The sequence below is a fragment of the Phoca vitulina genome, unplaced genomic scaffold, assembly GCF_004348235.1.
Source record: "Phoca vitulina isolate PV1807 unplaced genomic scaffold, GSC_HSeal_1.0 scaffold15, whole genome shotgun sequence".
Classification (NCBI taxonomy): domain Eukaryota; kingdom Metazoa; phylum Chordata; class Mammalia; order Carnivora; family Phocidae; genus Phoca; species Phoca vitulina.
This window is the reverse complement of record NW_022589718.1, coordinates 1,657,448-1,681,267: the sequence shown is the minus strand read 5'-3', so window position 1 is coordinate 1,681,267 and position 23,820 is coordinate 1,657,448. Positions and strand designations below refer to the sequence as shown.

General features: G+C 36.6%; 1 protein-coding gene across 1 annotated transcript in view; it reads left to right on the top strand.

The window, feature by feature from the left end:
- FNTA (farnesyltransferase, CAAX box, alpha) overlaps positions 1 to 20,950 on the top strand; it is a 29,144-nt gene extending 8,194 nt beyond the window's left edge. Inside the window, exons 3-9 of the mRNA XM_032413298.1 lie at positions 3,106 to 3,220; positions 7,434 to 7,538; positions 9,704 to 9,830; positions 11,991 to 12,139; positions 16,639 to 16,701; positions 17,631 to 17,802; positions 18,081 to 20,950. Of these exons, the coding sequence (XP_032269189.1) occupies positions 3,106 to 3,220; positions 7,434 to 7,538; positions 9,704 to 9,830; positions 11,991 to 12,139; positions 16,639 to 16,701; positions 17,631 to 17,802; positions 18,081 to 18,203 (854 nt within the window). The 3' untranslated portion in view covers positions 18,204 to 20,950. The remainder of the gene's footprint in view (positions 1 to 3,105; positions 3,221 to 7,433; positions 7,539 to 9,703; positions 9,831 to 11,990; positions 12,140 to 16,638; positions 16,702 to 17,630; positions 17,803 to 18,080) is intronic.
- Positions 20,951 to 23,820: the final 2,870 nt, after the last annotated feature.

Genomic DNA, 23,820 nt, shown 5'->3' with positions numbered 1-23,820 from the left:
TAAAAAAAAGAATGTTCTTGATGATGCAGTAAAAGTTACCAGTTTAAAAAGAGAAATAACCACTGTTAATATTTGGTATATAGCCGGGACACCTGAGTGGCTCAGTCGGTTAACCCTCTGCCTTCGGCTCAGGTCATGATCTCAGGGTCCTGGGATCAAGTCCCGCATCGGCTCCCTGCTCAGGAGGGAGCCTGCTTCTCCCTCTGCCTGCCGCTCCCACCTGCTTGTGCTCTCTCTCTCTCTCTCTGATAAATAAAATCTTTAAAAAAAAAAATTTGGTATATAGCCTTCCACTGGTCTCATTATGTTTCCCCTGTCTCCACAAAGTTGGTTTTATGCTACGTATATGACGTATATGTGCAAGTGTATATGTTTTGTATGTGTAGATAGGTGTGTATATAAATGTATATATACATTGTATATAGAGGTAATGTGTTCTAAGCATTTTGTTATAACTTGAAAAATATTTGGGAGCTTGGTTCTTAGTTTCATTGTTGTTTGCCACTTACATTCTTTCTAAATTTTATTCTGGTATGATTTAAATTCAGCTTTTTAAAGATAGTGTTTAGAAGTAGGTAACCTTTTAATGTCTCAGAATTTGTAAAGAGCTGTAATTGTTCATGTTTTCTGATAACTTCACTTTTGGGGTTATAGTCTAAGGAAACAATATGTGCACGTAATTAAAAAAATTTTAATGCAAAGTTATTGGAAGATTAAAGCAGTGATTTTTATAAAGCAAAATTGAAAACAATCCACATTGCCAATAGTAACAGAATGGTTAAGCAAACAAGGATATTTTGACGTTTCCATACATCCCTGTTAAAAGTTTTTAAACTGTCAGTAGCTGGAAAATTGTATACTGTAAGAAAAATAGCATAGCATGTCCACATACATTTTTAATTGTGGAAAAAAGTATTGAGGAGTGTTTTAACACACGTTTTTTTTCATAGTCTGTCTTGGGGCATAATCTGTTCTCTGCCTTAAACTATACTATGTTATGAGGGCATTTCAGCTGCAGTATCTACTAGTTCATTGTGATTAGTGGCATGGGCTTTGATGTCAGACTAGATTTGGGTTTAACTTTTTTTTTTTTAATTAATTTTAAGCAATCTCTACACCCAACGTGGGGCTCGAACTCCCAACCCCAACATTAAGAATCACATGCTCTAGGGGCGCCTGGGTGGCTCAGTTGGTTAAGCGACTGCCTTCGGCTCAGGTCATTATCGTGGAGTCCCAGGATCGAGTCCCGCATCGGGCTCCCTGCTCGGCAGGGAGTCTGCTTCTCCCTCTGACCCTCCCCCCTCTCATGCTCGCTCTCTATCTCATTCTCTCTCAAATAAATAAATAAAATCTTAAAAAAAAAGAATCACATGCTCTATTGACTGAGCCAACCGGGCACCCCTAGATTTGGGTTTAACTTCTGTCTGCAAGGAACACTGACCCAATGTGAACTTGTTGATCTCTCTCAGCCTCAGTTTGTCTTGTGGAAAATGGGAATACAACAGGTTAATATTTGCCAAAGTCTATAAGTTTCTTCAGTTAAGAGATTGGCAAAGATGAGAAATTTTGATATTGTCAGTGAGGATGTGGAAAAAATAGGTCATTCATACATTCTTGGAGGGAGTATATATATTGATCAGATCTTTAATTTGGCAAAACCTGTCAGCATCAACAGTGCACATCACCTTGATGCAGTAATTCTACTTGTAGGAATTTATTCTGTAGACACTGAATTTGCACATGTACCTACACTGATACTCAGGATAGCATACAGTTTATATTCAGGACAGCAAAAGAATGAAACATTCATTTATAGGGGATGAGTTAGATAAAATTTGAATACCATACAGTGAAATGCTCTGCAGCTATTGAAGAAATGTGGTGCACTTTGTAACAGGGAATACTGTTGAAAATTATGTCTTCTCATCCCTGTTCCTCAGTATATTCATAAATAAGCGTATATTTTTAACTAAATGAATAGCATGCTGCTCTGCACCTGACTTTTTTCACTTAACAATCTTAGCAATTACTCCATAGCTGTACATACCAGAGCAGTCTCAGTACTAACAACTGGGTAGTATGTCATTGTAAGGGTGTGTCATAATGGACTTAGCTCATTCTTTATCATTTGTTTCCAATTTTCATTTCCTTTTTTTTTAAGCCAGTCAAATTTAGCAGTGGGGGGTTGTATACCAACTTTAGTGACACTAATGTTAGTAAGTTCTGATTAACCCATTACCATCAGACCAGCCTTTTAAAAGTTTTTTATGTGACCAAATACTCCAGTAAATTTCTTTGGATGCTTTGGGTACATATGGAAGTATATTTGTAAGAAAACTTCCTGGAACTGGAATTGTTGAGTCAATGAGTATGTAAGTTTTGCACTACCTTTAATAATGTGTGAGTGAAAAAAGCAAGGCCCAGAACATAGAGTGTGATGTGATCTCATTTATTTTTTTTATCTTTGTGAAGATTTTATTTTAAGTAATCTCTACACCCAACGTGAGGGTTGAACTTAAAACCCAAGATCAAGAGTTGCATGGTCTACTGACTGAGGCAGCCAGGCCCCCAATGTGATCTCATTTGTGTAAAAAACGGGATGATGTATTTAGAACATATATTTGGAAGGATACAGTAGAATCAGTTAACAGTGGTTGCTTCTTTGGAGAAAGACTAGGAATTTAGTTGAATGGAAATTTAGTGTGAACCTTTTTGTATGGTTTGAATTTTCTACCATTGTGTACATTGCTTTTTCAGTTATGAAACTGATAAAAATACAATGTGGGAAAACCAGGTAAGTGAATATATTTGAATATATACACTCTTAATTTTACTTTAATGCCTGACGTCTTTCAGAGATTTGGAGTCTGGCACTAGCCCCCTGTACATACATGAGTGGGAAGCATAGTTACACAGATGTTATGGCTGTGACACTAAAGCATTCTCAGGGTGGCATTCCCACAGTCATTTGACTTTCTTTTGCTTATTGTTATAAATGATATAAATTCAGTATTTTTCCTTGTAAGATATAACAGCATTTTGTATTATAGTGCTGAGTTTAAACAAGGAAGATAGTCCTAATGCAGTTGTATGCTCTGTCCCCAGTTAGAGATGTTTATGATTATTTCCGGGCTGTCCTGCAGCGTGATGAAAGAAGTGAACGAGCTTTTAAACTAACCAGGGATGCTATTGAGTTAAATGCAGCCAATTATACAGTGTGGTAAGTACTACTCATCATTAATAGTCCCCATTTAAATGTCTCATGTTTTCAGATGGCTCTTTTTCATAACTAAACTTTGTTATCATAATAATAATTCACACTATGAGTTTAAAAGTCAGAGACTGAATGAAAAATGGCATCCTCTGTCCCCTTCCTTTTCTCTACCAGTGTCCCCTCCCCATAGGTAAGAACTCTTTGCTCTTTTTTCTTAAGTTAACCTATATATTCTAAATATGCTGACCCACATTTTATAGTATTTCAGAGTACATTCCTTTTAACAGATTGCCTTTTTTTGTTGTTTAGTTTTGTTTTCTTTGTGCCAGTAAGTAATTTGTCTCCCAGGCTCTCTGATATGTGTAAAATGTGTCATTACTGCTGAACACAACAGGTAATCCTTCAGCTCCTTTTTTTTCTTCTTCACCAGTGTGGGCACTGCACATCTAATCTCAAACTCTTTCATGCGTTCGATCCCCTATCTCCAGACCTGACCTGTGTCTCTTTCTTGATTTATTCTCTCATTTTATCGACCACATCCTTGAGTTGAAGAGAACTTATAAAAGGATGTGTGGGAAATCATTTGTGAGATTTGATATATTGAAAAGTTTCTTTAGTCTCTTCTCAACTTTATTAGTAGAATTCTATATTAGAAATTGTTTTCCTTCAGAATTTTAAAACTGGTTTTCTATTTCCTTTAGCTTCTGTTGAGAACACTTCCGTTATTTCGTTTAAACCTTTTTAGTAGGTCCAGAGAATTTTTTTATGTTTGATAATTCCTTTTCTCTTCGCCTGTTTTTTCTCTTTCTGGAATGCTTTTTTTTAGTCGTATGTGGTATGTTTTTGATTGCTTTTTTTTATTTTCATTTCTTTGTCTTTTCATTTACGTTTGAAATATTTCCTCAACTTTATCTTCTGATTTCTATCTGCACTCAAAAATTTCTAATTTCCAGTGGCGCCTGGGTGGCTCAGTCATTTAAGCACCTGCCTTCGGCTCAGGTCATGATCCCAGAGTCCTGGGATTGAGCCCTGCATCAGGCTCCCTGCTCCGCGGGAAGCCTGCTTCTCCCTCTCCCACTCCCCCTGCTTGTGTTCCCTCTCTCGCTGTATCTCTCTGTCAAATAAATAAATAAAATCTTTTTTAAAAAATTACTAATTTCCAAAGCTCTTTATTATTTTCTGAATATTTTTTTAATAGCATCTTGTCTTTTATTTCATAGATGTGTGATATATTTTCATTTCTCTGTGTGTTTGTTTTGGTTTCTTTCTTTCATGTAAGTATTTTTCTCACATCCTTGACTCTCCTTTCAAACTCTCAAGAGGTAGGAAAAATCCTGATTGGAAGCTGTGTATGTGGCAGGACTTATCCGCTGGTGGGCTTCACTGTGAGGTTAGTGAGTGGAGAGGTGGCTGTTTTGTGCGAAATCTTCACATGTCAGCAATTCTAGATCTTTTCTTGTGGTTGGTTTGTTTCTCCAAAGAAGAGTTGTCTGATTATTGCCTGAGGAGTATGTGTTTGGCTGCCACAATTAGGGGGGTCAGGCAGGGGAAGATTGGTTGGGGTGGGGGTTCTCAGCTGTTTAGTATATCAGTGTTTTAAATTTCCCAGTTTCTAGTCTTTTTCTTTGCCCTGTATTTCTCTTGTGTCTGGTATTCCTTTCTGCTTCAGATTTCTCCAGAGAATAAAGCCACTTGTGTCTTGCCAGGTTTTTAGAAAGAACCACAGTTATCCTTCTGTGTGTCTCCTTTACTTTCACACAAAACACTTCACTTCTGACATTTCTGATCACCAGATGGCTGTGGGCTTTTCCCCTACCAAGCAGTTCTCTCTGATACTAGCTGTGTGTTCTGCAATTTAACTCAGTTCTGACATTGTCTAACTACCTGACTTTGAGATAACGTCAGATCCCACTGGTTAAAGGCTCAGTGCCCCCTACTTCAGAGGCTAATTGCAAGTCAGTTGTCACCTATGCTTCTAACCAATGGGCTATAAATCAGAGGTTCCCATGACCCCCTTCTAGGGTTCAGTTAATTTGCTAGAGTGTTTGTTTACCAGTTTATTAAAGGATGTGATAAAAGGATACAGATGAACAGCCAGATGAAGAGATATATAGGGCAAAGTTTGGGAGGGTCCCAAGCTCAGGATCTTTTGTCCTCATGGAGGATATGTCCTCTCCCAGAACATGGATAGGTTCACCCATCTAGAAACTCCAACCCTCCTAGTATTGGGATGCTTTGGAGGTTCCCTCATGTAGGCATGATCAGTTATTAACTCTGTTTCTAGCCTCTCTCTTATCTAGGCAGCTGGAGGTGGAACTGATAATTCCAAGCTTCTGATCAAGGTTTAGTCTTCCTGGTGACCAGGAGCCACCTAAGGAGCCCACCTAGAGTTGCCTCAATAGAATGCTTCTAATGCTCTTTTTTTTTTTTTTTTTTTAAGATTTTATTTATATATTTGAGAGAGAGAGCGCGAGCACACCAGCGGGGTGAGGGGCAGAGGGAGAGAGAGAAGCAGATTCCCTGCTGAGCAGGGAGCCCGAGGCAGGTCTTGATCCCAGAACCCTGAGATCATGACCTGAGCTTAAGGCAGACACTTAACCGACTGAGCCGTCCAGGTGCCCTGCTTCTAGTGCTCTTATCACTTAGGAATTTCTAACTGCTCCAGGAGCTCTGTGCCAGGAACCAGGGGCAGAGACCTATATATATTTTTTCTGTTATTTCACACCAGGCCAGTGATGCTGTCACCTCTCTGCTTAAGGTTGGGGGAGGGATCTTGGCTGTTAAGAGCTCTTTCTAGATTTTATACGGGGTTTTTTTTTTTTTTTTAAGGGTGCAGCAGTTTTGTTTTTTTTTTAAAGATTTTATTTATTTATTTGACAGAGAGAGAGAGCACAAGTAGGCAGAGAGGCAGGCAGAGGGAGAGGGAGAAGCAGACTCTCCACTGAGCAGGGAGCCCGACGTGGGGCTCGATCACAGGACCCTGGGATCATGACCTGAGCCAAAGGCAGCCGCTTAACAACTGAGCCACCCAGGCGCCCCTAGATTTTATACTGTTTTTAACCCCATACTTGATTCCCAATTTTGAGGATACCTGACACCTGATCTCTGAACCTTTCTTCCTCTGTTGACAGGTTTTTAGCACTTTGTTTTTCAAAGTCAGTTAAAACTTTTCTGTCAGCTTACCATTTTCCGTAGTTTTGTTGACCTCTTCCAAATGCTGTGATACCCCTTGGTTCCTAATTCTCTTTGTCTTTGTGGTTTATACTGTTATTTATTCCCTTACTGTCATTTTTGTGGGGTTTTATTAGGGTGTCAGGATAAACTTACTCATTTAATCTACCATGTTTCACTGGAATTCTTAGTATGATATTCCATCATTTTATATCTCTGATATGCACTTTCTTATCTTTTAAGAAATTCCTGACCATACATAACACAAAGTAACTTAGAATGTATTTTAAAATTTCCTAAGTTTATTTGCTGTTTTTTTAAAGGCAGTATACTGGATAACATTACTCATGTAAACCAAGCTGCTTATTTATGGCCATGCTTTATGAAGCCTAGTTTTCCTTAAACTAATAAAATAGAGAAATACTGTTATCTGTCCTATTTAGCATTATACTTATAAAGCAGCTGTTTGTCTTTTATTATACATTGAGTTGGAAATTTTGAAGTAAAAATAGACCAGAACTAATAATCATGTTTTTAGAGAAAAGGTTTTTTTAATGATTTGATTCTGCCTATGAAGAAATTAAGAGAAACTTGTTTCATATATAAATAGCATATTTGTGGTGGCTCTGAAAACAAAATATTTGATAATGTTTATAATGGAATTAATTTATTATATGAATGATATATCTGAATGAACAAGCTGTGCCATATAGGGAAATATAGGGAAAGAGATGTCTTTGATTCTCCTGTAATAGAACACTCGTAACCAGAGTGTTACCTAAAAATAATCATTAGTTGGTTGTCTTTTTCTCCTCTCTCAACATTTGTTGTCTTCCACTATTTTTACTTCAAAATGCTTGATTCTTCCAGTCACCAAATAGTTGTATGAGTTTGGAAAACCAAACGCAGTTACATTGCTAAATTATTGGTTATATAGAATATCTACCAAAAAAAGAAGTGTGTCTAACTCTGTTGTTTTACCTTCATCAGATACTGTGGCTAGGCAGTTTATGTAGAGTAATGAAACAATACTTGGTGTTTGCTATAGGCATTTTCGGAGAGTTCTCTTAAAGTCACTTCAAAAGGATCTACATGAGGAAATGAACTACATCACTGCAATAATTGAGGAACAGCCCAAAAACTATCAAGTTTGGTAAGATGAAAATAGGAAGGAAATACGTCATTATGTTAATATTACCTGCCCATTAGGTGATAAGATTATAGGGAATTGTTTGGGTTTTTTTATAATTTTAGTACTTTGCATTGGAGCTAATGTTACCTGTCTCATAGGGTTGTTAGGATTAAATGAGATTTTTTTTTTTTTTTTTGAGGGAGAGGAGAGTGGGCTGGGGGAGCAGAGGGAGAGGGAGAGAAAGAGAATCTTAAGCAATCTCCACATTCAGCAAGGAGCCCCTCGATTTCACGACCCTGAGATCATGACCTGAGCTGAAATCAAGAGCTGGATGTTTAACCAGTTGAGCCACCCAGGTGCTCCTAAATGAGATGATTTTATGTTTAGTGCTTAAAGTGGTGCCTAACCTCAAGTTAACACTCAAATATGTGTACTGCTATTATTATTTAAAAATTGACATTAGCATATAATACTGTTGGAAAAGTTTTGAGTAAAGAATCTGAAAAAATGTTTTCTATCCAGTGTGTTAAAAAATGACTTTCTGGTATTTCATCTTTCATTCATTTATTCAAAATTTTTTTATTGATGGCGGGGATACAAAGATGAACCACACAGTCTAACAGGGAAAGCACATAATAAAGCCAGTTATCTTACAGTGCAGTGTGAAAACCACAATGGTGCAGAGTGTTTTACAGAGTATATTTGTTCTAGAAACTAAGCCCTAAGTTAGCATAGACAAAACTATAGGGATTATTATGGGTGAGTTGAACAGAACACAGTGGAGGAAAAAAAGAGGCATTATGGAGCAGGAGGACAGAGAACAAATAGGAAAGAAATAGAGTTTGAACAGCACCCGGCATATAGTGAGCACCCCTTGAATGGAAGCTACTGTGGTTGCTGTTATTTTGGAGATGGAGGAGGAGGTACTGCTGGTGGTAGTGGTGAGGGTCAACTTGACATGCGGAAGGACCTAATTCTTAAGTTTTTCCTAAATTACAGAATTTACCAGGAACCTAGAAAAGTAAATTATTACTAGTGTTCACTAACTTGGGAGATTTCTGAAATAAATTTAGAAGCCTTTCCCACTAGGATATTCCTCTTAGTAGTATCTTGCCTTCTTAATATTCTGTAAGATGAATTTTTAAATTTTCCATTCATTCATTCATTCATTAAGCATCAAATCTTTCCCCTTTTCCCATCACTCCTACTCACTTTTAGTATATTGAATATTAATGATTTTGTTTAAAAACAGCTTTTTTGAGGTATAACTCACATATTATACTATTTACCTATTTATTTATTTATTTTTAAAGTAAGCTCTACACCCAATGTGGGGCTTGAACTCATGACCCCAAGTTCAAGAATCCCATGATCTACCAACTGAGCCAGCCAGGCACCCCTACTATTTACCCATTTTTTAAAATTTAAATTCAATTAGCCAACATATAGTACATCATTAGTCTATTTACCCATTTAAAATGTATAGTCAGTGGTGTTAGTGTATTTACAAAATACGTACAACCGTCACTACAGTGACTTTTAAAACATTTTCACTAATAGATTTTTATAAATATTTCAGCTAAGAAAAATTATAAAAATAGAACCCAACAGAAAACTCTTAGAAGCATTTTCCTAGTACAGAAACAACTCTTGACAAACTTGGAACTTGTCATAGCTACTTGCCAGAGTAGAAGCAAATTCAGTTCTGCCTACGAATTGATGGAATGAGCAGTTGCTTGTATGTGATGCTGTGGACTTAAGAAAAATTAAAAGCCTATTTATAACCAGAGGAGCTTCTGTACTTGATTAAATAGTATCACATTTCCTATAGTCTGATTATGCCATCTGGCAATGTTTCAAAATTCTTTGACAGGATTTTGTGGTTGTCAAAAGATTACTTCCAGATTTAGATTGAAATAAACCTTCTTTAAACCCTAAGTAAGTATCTGATTTCATTTTACACACAAATCATTGTTTTATGTTTCTCAACTCTTACTTAGTGTTCTGGAATTTTTCCCTCTGAGTGTTTCTTCTTTGTTACCTTTTCTCTCCAGTATAATCTTGAGAATTAGAGGTGAATTTCTGTTTTTTGAGTGTCCCTCCACATCACATAGTACAACACATGCAGTTGATACTTCGGTTCTTGGATACATTAACACAAAACTTTTTTCTTCTCCCTGCTTTAGGCATCATAGGCGAGTATTAGTGGAATGGCTAAAAGATCCATCTCAGGAGCTTGAATTTATTGCTGATATTCTTAATCAGGATGCAAAGAATTATCATGCCTGGCAACATCGACAATGGGTTATTCAGGTATTGCCTTTCTTGTTAAAATGTTTTTCAGATTGTTTTAACTGAATTAAATAATTAAAATTACTGTTAAATTGTAAGTATACTCTTGAACGAAAACACACATAAAGATCACACAAAATATAATGACTAAGAATTATTAAGATACTTAATTAAAACCTGACATTCTTCATGCTGATTAATCTTGTAATTTCTCAAGATCTGTTGTAAGTAGTTTCATATTAAAGAAGAATAATAGTAACTTTTGTATTTTTTAGATTGAATTTGCATCACATCTTATATTTACTAGCAGATTGAATAGAAAAGGTAGTTGTAATTTTCTGATACAGCTGTGTTATTTTAATTAACAAGGGCATGGCACCTACAGGGGTTTTTTACATACATAAACTTTGGAATATGATTTTACAGTAATAGATAGTATTTTATTTCTGCCCACTTGTTAGAATTTTATGCTAAACCCTGAATAGAAGAGAAGAGTTATTCAGGGTTTAGCATAAAATTCTAACTCCCACTCTGGGCATTTATTTATTCCAGCAAACAATTCTAGTGTTGTTTCCTGTGAATTTTTTCCAGTGATTGCTACTTTGTGCACTATTCATTATACAAGAGCAGTTAACAAAATTTTTTTTTTTTTAAAGATTTTATTTATTTATTTGACAGAGAGAGACACAGCGAGAGAGGAAACACAAGCAGGGGGAGTGGGAGAGGGAGAAGCAGGCTTCCCACTGAGCAGGGAGCCCGATGTGGGGCTCGATCCCAGGACCCTGGAATCATGACCTGAGCCGAAGGCAGACGCTTAACGACTGAGCCACCCAGGCGCCCCAACAAAATTTTTTTTTACTTAAAAATGTAAGCTTTTCTAAATTTGATTAAAGGGATACATTTTCTAAAGATATTTGGTATTTTTATTTTTTATATGAAATTCTACCCTTTTGCCATTATCAGATAAGAAATATAACTCCAGGGGTGCCTGGGTGACTCAGTCATTAGGCATCTGCCTTTGGCTCAGGTCATGATCCCAGGGTCCTAGGATCAGGCCCCGTGTTGGGCTCCCTGCTTGGTGGGAAGCCTGCTTCTCCCTCTCCCATTCCCCCTGCTTGTGTTTCCTCTCTCGCTGTGTCTCTCTCTGTCAAATAAATAAATAAAATCTTAAAAAAAAAAAAAAAAAGAAATATAACTCCATTAGCTTTTTCATAATTAACATCCCCAACTTTTGCAGCATTTGTTAAGTTTTGACTTTTCATTCCTTTTTTAAATTGTCTTAATTGGTTTTCTCCTGCCCATAATTTTTTTTACTAAAACAGCTTTATAACGTAAAGATTTGTATCTAAATATAGTTGTGTATATTTCTCCATGTATTTTAATGTAATTTTATCATATGTGCATTTTTAATACTTCTCTTTTACTTAATATTATGTATTCATATCAAATCCATCCTATTAATATACTATACTATATTTAATCATTTTCTGAGTTTGGTTTTTTCCCCCTTTAAATTTTCACCTTAATGCATAAGCATTTAGTTACATATACCTTTTTTGCCTGTGATTTAGTCCCCAAGAGAATACTTCTTGGGTCAGTTTAAGTAGTATAAACATGTCTCTTGGTATATAAATTGTTCTCAAGAAGATAGTACCAAATCACAGGCCACTTTGCTCTCTCTTCCTTATTTTTCTCTTTCTTTGTGACCATTCCCTTGTCTTTGATGACTTTTCTTTCCCCTTCCACTTCCTTGACCTGCAACTATCATTTTCCTCCAAATATGTGATGAGTCCCACATCTTCACTAGCTTCACTAGCTTTGCTGAAATTTCATTTATTTTTATTTATTTTTTTAAGATTTTGTTTATTTGACAGCGAGAGCGCAAGCAGGGGGAGCAGCAGAGGGGAAGGGAGAAGCAGGCTCCTCACTGAGCAGGGAGCCCGATGCGGGGCTCGATCCCAGGACCCTGGGATCATGACCTGAGCCGAAGGCAGACATTTGACCAACTGAGCCACCCAGGCGCCCCTATTTATTTTTATTTTTTTTTATTAATAATGGGACATTTCTAGGCGCCCCTGGCTAGCTTGCTCAGTGGAGCATGTGACTCTTGATCTTGGGGTTGTTCTTAAAAAACAAAAGTAATGGGACATTTCTAATTGGATATTTTTTCTTTTCTCTTAGGAATTTAAACTTTGGGATAATGAGCTGCAGTATGTAGACCAACTTCTTAAAGAGGATGTGAGAAATAACTCTGTCTGGAACCAAAGATACTTCGTAATTTCTAACACCACTGGCTACAATGATCGTGCTATATTGGAGAGAGAAGTCCAGTTAGTAATCTCCTTCACTTGTTCACTCATTTTTTTTTTTTAAGATTTTATTTATTTGTCAGAGAGAGAGAGCACAAGCAGGAGGAGTGGCAGTGAGAGGGAGAAGCAGGCTCCCTGGCTCCCTGCTGAGCGGGGAGCCCGATGTGGGACTTGATCCCAGGACCCTGAGATCATGACCTGAGCTGAAGGCAGCTGCTTAACCAACTGACCCACCCAGGCGTCCCTCATTAAAAGAGTATTTGTGTACCTATCATGTCTCAGACATCGGGGATCCAGCAAAGATCAAGACTGCCTCTGATCCTGCCCTCATTGAACTAATAGGACAGAATACTTAGATGAAAACCTTAAGGACCAATTTATAGCTACTGTAGTATACCTCTACACTGTAGTGTCTTAAGTTTCTTGAAATATTGTTGCTATCACAGATTGAGAAGAAATCAGATTACATAGTGTCTAGGAAGCTTTATTTTTAAAACTATCTCATTAAATTCTGGTGTCCTTTAGATAATAGTCCTCAGGAGCCCTGTTACTCTACTGTGCAGGGTTTGGAGCAGGACGTCTTTGTTGTAGGAGGCTGTCTTGTACATTATAGGATGTGGAGTGGCATTCTAGCCTTTACACCCTATATATCAGCAGTAACCCACTCTCCCCCCATGTTGTGACAAACAAAATGTCCCCAGACATGGCCAAATGTCCACTGTGGGGTAAAACCATCCCTAGTTGAAAACTACTGCTTTAGCATACAAAAAGCTATTATAAGTGCTAGAATTTTTTGAATTGGAATGAATACTAATATCCATAAACATTAATAGTCACCTCTTTTCTGACTTTGTCTCTTTTGTCTCAGTGTCTGTTTTAAATTTGAATATTATTTATTGTTTTTATAGCCTGATGAGAACATACTCATAATTTTTTTTTCATACTCATAATTTTAATCATAAAAGTTGTCCTAGGGGCTTCTGGCTGGCTCAGTCAGTAGAGCATGTGACTCTTGATCTCAGGGTCGTGAGTTTTAAGCCCCATGTTGGGCCTAGAGCTTACTTAAAAAAAATTAAAAATAAAAAAATAAAAGTTGTTTTAACAGCTCCTGGGAAGAGCTGATGTTTATGACCATCTGCCTTCTTCATCTCCCTTCTTATTACTTCTGTTAGGGTCAGGGCAGCTAGCTTTTCTCTGTTCTTTATAGGGTTCTGGTGATTTAAATTAAAAGGGAAAGAGGTCTATCATCCAGTGTCCTGCATTAACTCTCTGTCTGCTGTAGGCTTCTTTCTGGAGCATACACATTCCCCTCAAGCATGTCTCATGCTTTCTTTTTACTGTTCGACTCTTCAAAGCTACGCTGTCTAATGTGGTAGTCACTAGCCACATATGACTACTTAAGTTCAAATTAATTAAAATCACATAATTCCGTTCCTCAGTTATATGAATTCCTTCTCAGGGGTTCCGTACCCACATGTGGCTAATGACTACTATATTGGGCAGCACAGATAAAGAACATTTTCATCATCATAGCAAGTTCTGTTGAATAGTATTGATCTGAGGGGTAACAGTGAACTTACTGAAATAATTTTATTACTCTCAAACCTAAATACTGGGGCTTGAGTAGAGAAAATTCAGACTCATCATCCAGCCCTCTATATAGTACTTTTTTTTATTTTAGAGTTGGTATTATGAAAATTAGGACAAAAGCACTCTGAAGGACAGTAAAGTGTCATCCTTTAGAGATTTCAATAGCTTTCTTGCTAAAAGGTAGAATGCTTCAGGTTATTCTTCCTTGAATTAACCCAGTTAATAATTAGGGATTTCAAATACTACATATTCCTTATTTACTATAGCATACTTCATTAAGTTAGGTGTAATAAGATACTTGAAAGTTGAGTATGAAGAGTGAAAAATGGAAACGTCTCATAGTTTTCAAAGGCAGATCACTGGTTTTTTATTACCAAATAGAAACAATCAGTCAGGAATCTAAGAGTTTTCCACAGGCACCTGGCTGGCTCAGTTGGTGGAGCATGCAACTCTTGATCTCGGGGTTGTGAGTTTGAGCCCTACGTTGGATATAGAGATTACTTAAAAAGAAAATCTTTAAAAAATTGTTTAAAAAAAAATCTAAGAGTTTTCTATATTCAAGGCTTATCATACCATTAAGATAGGTAAAAGAAATATTTAAAATGCTAAGAGTAGCTGTAGTTATCTAGAATTTAGTTTAACCAGATTTTTTAACTCTAAAGAATATAGATTTATCTGATTATTTTCTGTTTTTTTTCCTTTTATTATAAAAGTAATACAGTCTAGTTGTAGGGGGAAACTGTTCTGAATTGTGTAAAGTAAAACATCAAATCTCTTATTCTCTCTCTTCCCATACCCCATTCTTTAGAGTGAGCTACAATTAGTGCAGATCCTTCCAAACCTTATTAAAGTACATTTGCAAACATGTATGCACCGCAACGTAGGCAGTGGTATTTTACACATTGCTTTTTTCATTTTATATGTCATGGCCATATTTTCATGAGTACTACTAGTACTATTAATAATAGTTACCATTTATTTTATTTTATTTATCTATTTTTTAAAGATTTTATTTTATTTAGAGGGAGAGAGAGAATCTCCAGCAGACTCTGCACTGAGCATGGAGCCCAACACAGGGCTCAATCCCACAACACTGAGATCATGACCCGAGCCGAAATTAAGAGTCCGATGCTCAAATGATTGAGCCACCCAGGGGCCTCAACAATTACCATTTATTAAGCATTTACTACATGCCAGGAATTCTTATTTAATTTTCATAACAACACTGTGGGATACTTGATAAGGAACTTGAGGTTCAGAGTAGTTCTATAGTGTGCCTAAGAGCACACAGATAATAATTGATGGGGCTAAGATTAGAATCTAAGCAGTCTGGGGCACCCAGCCAGTTCAGTGGGTAGAGCATGCAACTCTTGATCTTGGGGTCGTGAGTCCGAGGAGTTGTGAGTTCAAGTCCTATGTTGGGTATAGAGATTACTTAAAAAGACAAAAACAACACCAACAACAAAAAAATAAAGAAGCTAGGCACTCTGACCTCAAAGTGCATGTTTTAACCATTAAAATAGATCATGCTTTAGTGCATAGGTATATGAATAAAATTCTTTAGGTATTGCAAAATGAAATAATCTATAATGCCTAGTGAAAACATGCAGGGACATGGTTTGAAAAATAACTGGAAATACTAGTTTATGTAAAATTAGTTGGAAAAAACTTTTTCATAGTGCTGGATGAGTTTATTGTTCTAGTATTCCCCCCTTACCTGCAGTCTTGCCTTCCGCAGTTTCAGTTACTCATGGCAGCTTTAGTCCAGAAGCATACGATCCTCCTGAGGACACATGTGTGGTGAGACAGTAGGTAGTATAGCCTAACGCTACATCACAATGCCTGTCATTCACCTCACTTCAACTTACCATGTAGGCATTGTCTTAAATCATCACAAGAAGGGTGAGTACAGTCTAATAAGGTATTTTCAGAGAGACTACATTCATATAACTTTTATTACAATGAGTATATTATGATCTATTTATTAATTGTTAATCTCTTAGTGTGCCTATAAATTAAGCTTTATCATAGATATGGATGTATAGGAGAAAACATGGTATATATAGGATTTGATACTCTGGTTTCAGGCACCTACTGGGCGTTTGGGAACCCATCCTATGGAGAAAGGTGGACTACTGTACTCTCTGGGAAAAAAAAATGCCATCGTAACAGTAATGAAACAATAAATAAAAATAAATAAAACAGCAATAAAACCAAGATTACTAAATTTTAGTCAGTGAGTGACTTACTCGTTTGAGCAAGTATGTAGTGAAGCTAAATTCTGTCACTCCCTTGGAATTTGTTGTAATTGGATCTAAATTGTACTTAATAATCTGGTTGAAGGGAAAAGAAAGGGAGTGTCCATTTTGACTGGTAATCACATCATAGTTAACTAGTAATCTTGTTTCAGAATATAAGAAATACACATTTGTGTTGATTTCTCATTTTTTTTCTTTGTCTATAAAATTTCCATGCTATTTTTTATTACAGCTCCTAAGATTATGTAGTTCTCCTTTTTGAATGATTTAAATTGGGCATAAGTAGATCTTAGACTTTTTCTCAAGATTGCTTTACCAATAAAAGGAAAAAACCTCCTGTTTTAGCTGACATTTTCTTCAAAGGGAAAGCCTAAATTAAAGGAAATCCTCCACATCAGTTCATTTTCCTGTTGTGAATTGAGCCTTCATATTAGGTGTCCTTTCCCAGAATTGGTTACAAATTTACAGGAGGGAGGAACTATGTAACTATGAATTGAAAACTGCTGACTTGAAGAATTCTCTCTAATTTAGATATGACCTAGACCTAGTCATAGCCCACTAAGATAAATGAAAGCACATATCCAAGCTGTGCCACAATCTTATTAAAACTGTTTCTAACTATTGCACTGCTCTTAAAATTACACATATTTCTTTGTGGTCTTTTTCTTATAGGTACACTCTAGAAATGATCAAACTAGTACCGCATAATGAAAGTGCATGGAACTATTTGAAAGGGTAAGAGGTTGTTTTGGATTGTTTTATATAAAAACCACCTGCTAATACGATGTATCATGGAATATATTCCATTAATCAGATTCCAAAAGGATGCTAAAGAATTATCCATTTTTCTGGATCTAAGAGAAGTATACCAGTGTTAGATGGTGACACCCAAGAACAGTGCCTTCTAGCCTTCTCTCCAGCCCCCAAGCACAGACCAGCACAGTTTTTGGAATAGTCCATGACTAAACAGTAATAGAGTTATAGTTGTATTTATGAATCCTATAGTCTTTATTTCAGAGAATGGGATATACACACTTAGTTTCTGTTTAGCCCAGGAACATAGTAAAGACAAAGCAAACTATTTACAAGCAGATTGCACAGATGCATAGCCAACCTTTCTGTTTTCATTTCTAGAGATCTCCTGTTACAAGTCTCATTCCTTAAATTGACAAGGTTTCACTTGCCTGGCTACTGATACAACCAGGCTCCTTTTCGAGCTTAGAGGTCTCCCTGGAGACTAGGCCCAAAGAACATAAAGTATGGAGCCCAGTCACATTTGGAGATATATCCAGGGTTGGGGCCTATAACATCTGGAGAGCTAAAAGAATAAGGAACCATCTCAAGAAGAAACAGAAACTTCTCTCTTGTTTTCTTCCTTCACTTTTTTAATTTTAAGAAGATGGTTTATTTTCTGATTTAATTGTGTGTGTGTTGCAGTTTGAGTTTTAAATGATCACTTTTAAGTTTCATTATTCTTTTTAACTAATTATACTCAGCTCATAATTATCTAATAATAAAACTCACACGTAATTTAAAATTTTCATTTAGTTTTTCATTCATTCAAAATAAGTCTCCTCTCTTGCTCGTGTTACAGAGGTCATTTTCTTATGATCTTTTTATTATTTTTGTTCTTCCTTCTCAAAATTGAGAATAATTTTTTTTAGGATTTTACAGGATCGTGGTCTTTCCAAATATCCAAATCTGTTAAATCAGTTACTTGATTTACAACCAAGTCACAGTTCCCCCTACCTAATTGCCTTTCTTGTGGATATCTATGAAGACATGCTAGAAAACCAATGTGACAACAAGGAGGACATTCTTAATAAAGCATTAGAGGTAAGTCAGTAGAACTCTGTTCTTGGTGTCTCAGAATTTGGTCTGTCCAATGCCACTATATTCATACCCTTTTCAGCATGTTCACTCGAGTTCAGTGCAGGACTATTTCCACTGTTCAGAACAGGGCAAAACCCACATCACTAGTGAACACAGTGTATGATTATAATGATGTATCTCATTTGAACATGTTCTGAGTTTAACTGTGTTGGCTCAAAAGCATTTGCCCTAGAGATTGATTTACACATTATCTTTAAAGAATTTTTGTTTTTCATTTTCAGTTGTGTGAAATTCTAGCTAAAGAAAAGGACACTATAAGAAAGGAATATTGGAGATATATTGGAAGATCCCTTCAAAGCAAACACAGCACAGAGGATGACCCACCAACAAATGTACAGCAATAACACCATCTGGAAGAACGCGATGGAATGCTTTTATTTTTTTAAGAGACTCTAATGCAGGAGTTTAAAACTAAAGCGGTCATTCCCTTTGCCTGTGGTGTAAAACGTGCATTGCACAGGTACTGCTTTTTAACAAGAACTAAGTGTGATGCTCCTTCGGTGCTGCTGCTATTCAGACTAGTAATTTGATTCTTTTAAAGCAAAGTAATTTGGGGGGAGGGCGAAGAAACAAAGTCCCACGAAGGAGCTTTTGTAGACTTACCAACATTTACTCTAATCCCTTAGCATCAGCTCCTCCCTAAAGGGAATATGCGTCAGGATTTGCAGCATTAATGAACGCTGGTAACTTGTGTGTAATGGGTATAAGGTAACTTAAATTTGGGTCCAGGAAGCAGGGAATGCAGTGTTACATTAGAGCTGCTCTGCCACACTCACAGTATCTTGCTATCACTGTAACCAACTAATGCCAAAAGAATGGTTTTGTAATAAAATTATAGATGTATCCTAAAACTTGACATAGTAGTTTGGTTTTTTAAAATAGCGTTTAACTATGTACAAGGGACATTGTCTCAGCTTAGAAAAGCCACTGAGAAAGAAAATATTGCCATAAAACTACAGAAACCACAAACATGATCATGTGAAAGGAAGTGTTACTAGAATGTGAGTTGGTCAGTTCTTGACTTCAACAAAATCTACTCAAGATAGTTTAGACCTACAGGGTTTATTAAGGTATATAGGTAGCTCACAGAATAATTGCCTGATCTTCCAGAAATGTATCCCTAAACCACACTATAGAACTGGGCCATCAAATTGCTGTTGCCTGTCCTGGGATCAGGAAACTGCTGAATGAGGCTGTCGTCTAGGACTCTAGGACTCTAGGTCTCTAGGACTGTCCACCTCTGCCACATTCCATGTGAGCACATCTGCTTCCCTTCCCACGTAATGCAGCTCCAAATTAAAGTCTTGCTCGCTTTAGTACATTGGATTGGAAGGAACCTAAATGTCATCTAAAACTCTTAACTGCAAAGGAATCTGGAAAATGTAGTTGATAGCTTTTCGGCCTCTACAATTCAGGAAGACATGCTAGAATGGAGTTGAAGTGTTGAACAAATTAGTTCTCTGTACCTGCACGTAATCTCACCTTATCAACAAAGAATTTTTGTTCAGTGTTTAAAGCATCAAACTATAACTAAAGAAATTTATATAGAATAGGCTTCTCAAGAATTTAGGAAATAATATTTTTAACATTTTATATGTTTTTGCTGTTTTTAGACTCAAAAAAACTGATTTTCTATTTAAAATTGTCATATGAAGTATCATTCCTATGTAGACAATCTCAAAGGTGTCATTAGGAACAAAAACTGTATAGAGAAGTTACAAAATTGCATTTACTCTCAGAAACTACCTCATCAGTGTCCCAAAATTGATTGGATTCAGAATTGCGGACTCAAAGCTCATCAAGACTGTTTAATAAGTGTAATTTACATTGAGAAATGTAACTGAAGCAGGCCAGTTACATCAGCCTAGTCACTTGGCATTTTCTGCCTGAAGTGGCAATTCATTTATCAAAAGATTGCTTAGTGGGTATGGAATCAGGTGAGGAGGCTCTAGGATTTAAATGTATAATGATTTTAGGCTCTACTAATCCTAGTGAGGACCATCTCCTAATGGGCAACTGGACACATAGACCTGGCAGCACACTCCTTTCACTGGACATGAAAGCACATCTGCTTCCCTTCCCACATAATGCATGTTAATTAACATGGGGTCCGTGGAGGGGTCTACTAGTTCAAAACTACTTGCCTAATAACACTCACTGTGTTGCCGTTTGCACTGTTGGTGCAAAACAATGGTGGGTAAAACTGCTGGTGCCTTACCACAAAGACAAGGCAGTCGTATTTAGTAGCTGCTGTACTCTTCACTGCCATATATTCCCTGAAGAATGTCTTTGATGGGTCAGTATATATTTTATTCACAATACTCTGTCTTTTCAATACTCTGTGTGATTGAATGGGTTTGTGCATAAAGCATATCTTTTTGGTTGTCTTGAAGAAAAGCATTTGTGTAATTGTGAAGGGGGCCAAACAGGTCACTTTCCATGGAACACCACTTTTACTTGAAAGAACAATTGATAAACTGGTTATTCATACTTGGATGGCTGGCATACGTTTTCTCAAAAATAAATGAAGAGAGTTTGTCACTTCAGGTTGTCATAGGAAACAACTGAATGTTTGTTGCCAGTGATAAAATTTGAGCCTTCAAGTGAAATTTTTAATCTACCATGGTAAGCCTGGCAGCTTCTTAATACCTACTATAGACCTTTCTAATGAAATCAACATGGTATTAATTAAATAATTTTTTAAAATTTTGATACTGTTTAAATGTGTCAACAGTTGGGAGAACTGAATAACTGAAAAACTATTTTCCAAATAACCAATCTGTGATGTTATCATACACAAACATTCCATTCAGATTGTAAGACCTATCAGCACAAAAAGTTCATAGATAAATTTGCAGATTCTACATTGCAACTAACCTTTGAGAAACGACCACTCGTCAGATTTGGGTGTAGTATCAGAGTATCAGAAGTATCACAACTTCTGAAAAGGCTATTAAAATACTCCTTTTCCAACTATATATTTGTGTGTATGAGTCTGGATTTTCTTCATATACTTCACACCATATATTGCAACAGATTGTAGAAGTATAGATATCTTCTATTAAGTTAGACTAAAGAGATCTGCAAAAATGCGAACTGCCATTTTTCTGTTTAATTTGGAAAATGTAGGTTTTATAAAAGATGTTATTTTTCTTAACATGTAATAGGTTTATTGTTTTATTAATAAATTAATAAAATTTTTAAATTTCAAATATGGTAAATGTCAATAGATATTACCCACATTAATAAAAGCTGGATTTAGAAAAGACTAAGACACCACCACGTCTGTCCTCAGGGACCTCAATTTTGAGAGAGGCCAACAGCATGCTATGCACTTTGGTACCTTGAAAATGTTTATTGGCTACTGAAGAAATACTATTTGGGAACAAAGAAGCAGAAGGGATTATCTGCCTGATGGAGCCAGGAAAGTTTCACAAAGCAGAACAAATTTGGCTAGTTACATGCTTTAATAAGACCTTAAACTCAATTTTATGGTTGGTTATATCCTAAATATTAACTTTCAAATTGACAAGAGAGGCCAGAACATTTCCCTCTGGAAGTTATGTTATAAAAATCAGTGTTTTCCAACCTGGGTTGTAACCCATTAATGGGCAATTACATCAAGTCAGTGGGTCTGAACCAGCTTTTTATTTATTTATTTTCTATTTTATTTATTTATTTATTTTTGTAAAAGATTTTATTCATTTGATAGAGAGACAGCGAGAGAGGGAACATAAGCAGGGGGAGTGGGAGAGGGAGAAGGAGGCTTCCTGTGGAGCAGGGAGCCCGATGCGGGGCTTGATCCCAGAACCCCGGGATCATGACCTGAGCCGAAGGCAGATGCTTAACGACTGAGCCACCCAGGCGCCCCTGAACCAGCTTTTTATTTTTTTTTTTAAAGATATATAATAGAAAATGTTTAATTTCACTGAGTTCTCCTATTATTTCTTTCTTCCTACTTGATCTGGTTTATTCTAATATTTTTCCCAGCACTATCAGGATATTATTAATAAGTAATATTGTGTAAGCTTAAGGTATACAACATGATGATTTGATATATGTGTATACTGAGAGATAACTGCCACATTTAAGGTTAGTTAACACACCCATCACCTCACATAGTTCACTTTTTTTGTGGTGAGAACATTGAAGATCTACTACTCTCTTGGCAAATTTCTCTAGTTTTTTAAGGAAGGTTAGATGATTGATACAAAACCCTTCTTTCACAGTCTAAGCCTTTAGTGCTATACATTTTTTTCATGTTAGTATTTTTTTATTGTAGAAGGAACATATGCATGTTTAAAAAAAGACAAACACTAAAGAAAGGTATACAAGTCTCTCCCTGCATTCATTCACAACCATCTCCCTTACTTCTCAGAGGTAAACACTTGACAGTATTTTTTAATCTTGCAGAATATCGTACACATCAGCAAGAGACATTTTCTTTTTCTTTTTTTACAGGAATGTATGACATGCAGTGTTTTTGTTTGCCTTTTCCAATTAACATGTCAGCTCTGTCTTTTCACCTATAGCAATTGCTATACATTTTCCTCAAGCAACTGCTTTAACTGTTCTCAGAAATTTTGATATTTTGTACTTTCATTCAGCTCAAATATTTTCTGATTTCCCTTCTTGAGACAGCATCTTTGACCCATGGATTATTCAGAAGTGTATTGTTTAATTGCCAAATGTTAGGAGATTTTCCTGTTATCTTCTGTTACTGATTGATTTTTTAAAAAAATATTTTATTTATTTATTTGACAGAGAGAGAGAGCACAAGTAGGGGAAGGGGCAGGCAGAGGGAGAAGCAGGCTTCCTGTGGAGCAGGGAGTCCGACGTGGGGCTCGATCCCAGGACCCTGGGATCACAACCCCAGCCGAAGGCAGACACCCAACGACTGAGCCACCCAGGCACCCTGATTTGTTTGATTTTATTTTGTTTTTAGTGGTTACTCTAGAAACCTTATCACCATATAGGTTTCCTTACCCTCTACCATTTATGCTGTCATCTTATATGTTGCACTTTTTTACATTAAAAACCCCATCAGATAATTTTATACTTTTTGCATTCAACTGCCAAACATATTTTAGGAGCTCAAAAAAAAAAAAGTGGCTCAGTTGATTATGCATGTGACTCTTGGTTTTGGCTCAGATCATGATCTTATGGGCGGTGACATCAAGCCCTGCATTAAGCCCCACATGGGGCTCTTCACTCAGTGGGGAGTCTGCTTGAAGATTCTTTCCTCTGCTCCTCCCCCCACTCTGTGTGCACGCACTCGCTCTCAGAGAGAGTGAGTGCAAGCAGGGGGGAGGGGCAGAAGCGGAGAGAAAGAATCTCCAGCAGACTCTCCCCATCCCCAACCCCCCAGCTGGAATCCCCACATGGGGCTCAATCCCACCACCCCAAGACCATGACCTGAGCCAAAATCAGGAGTCAGACACCCAACCAACTGAGCCACCCAGGTGCCCCTCAAACAAATAAATCTTTAAAAAATTTATATTTTTATTTATAAATTATTTTTAAATTATTAAATTATTATTAAAATTATTATTATTTATAAATAAATCTTTAAAAATATTTACCCAGCTATTTACCATTTCTTTTATTCTTCTTTCATTCCTGATGTTCCAAGTTTTCTTCTGGTATCATTTCCCTTTTGTGTGAAGAAATTTCTTTAAGCAATTCTTTTAGAGTAAGTCTTCTGGTTGCCAATTTTCTTCTTTTTTTCTTAGTCTGAGAATATCTGAATGAATATCATCTTCATTCCTGAGGGAAATTTTCACTGGATATAGAATTCTGGGTGTATAATTCTTGCAGCACTTGAAAAATGTGCCACTTCCTCTGGCCTGCATGATTTCAGAAGAGAAATCTGTCATTAGAATGGTTGTTTGCCTATAGGTTTCTTTCCGGCTGCTTTCAGAATTTTTAATGTCTTTAGTTTTCAGCAATTTGATTTTGATG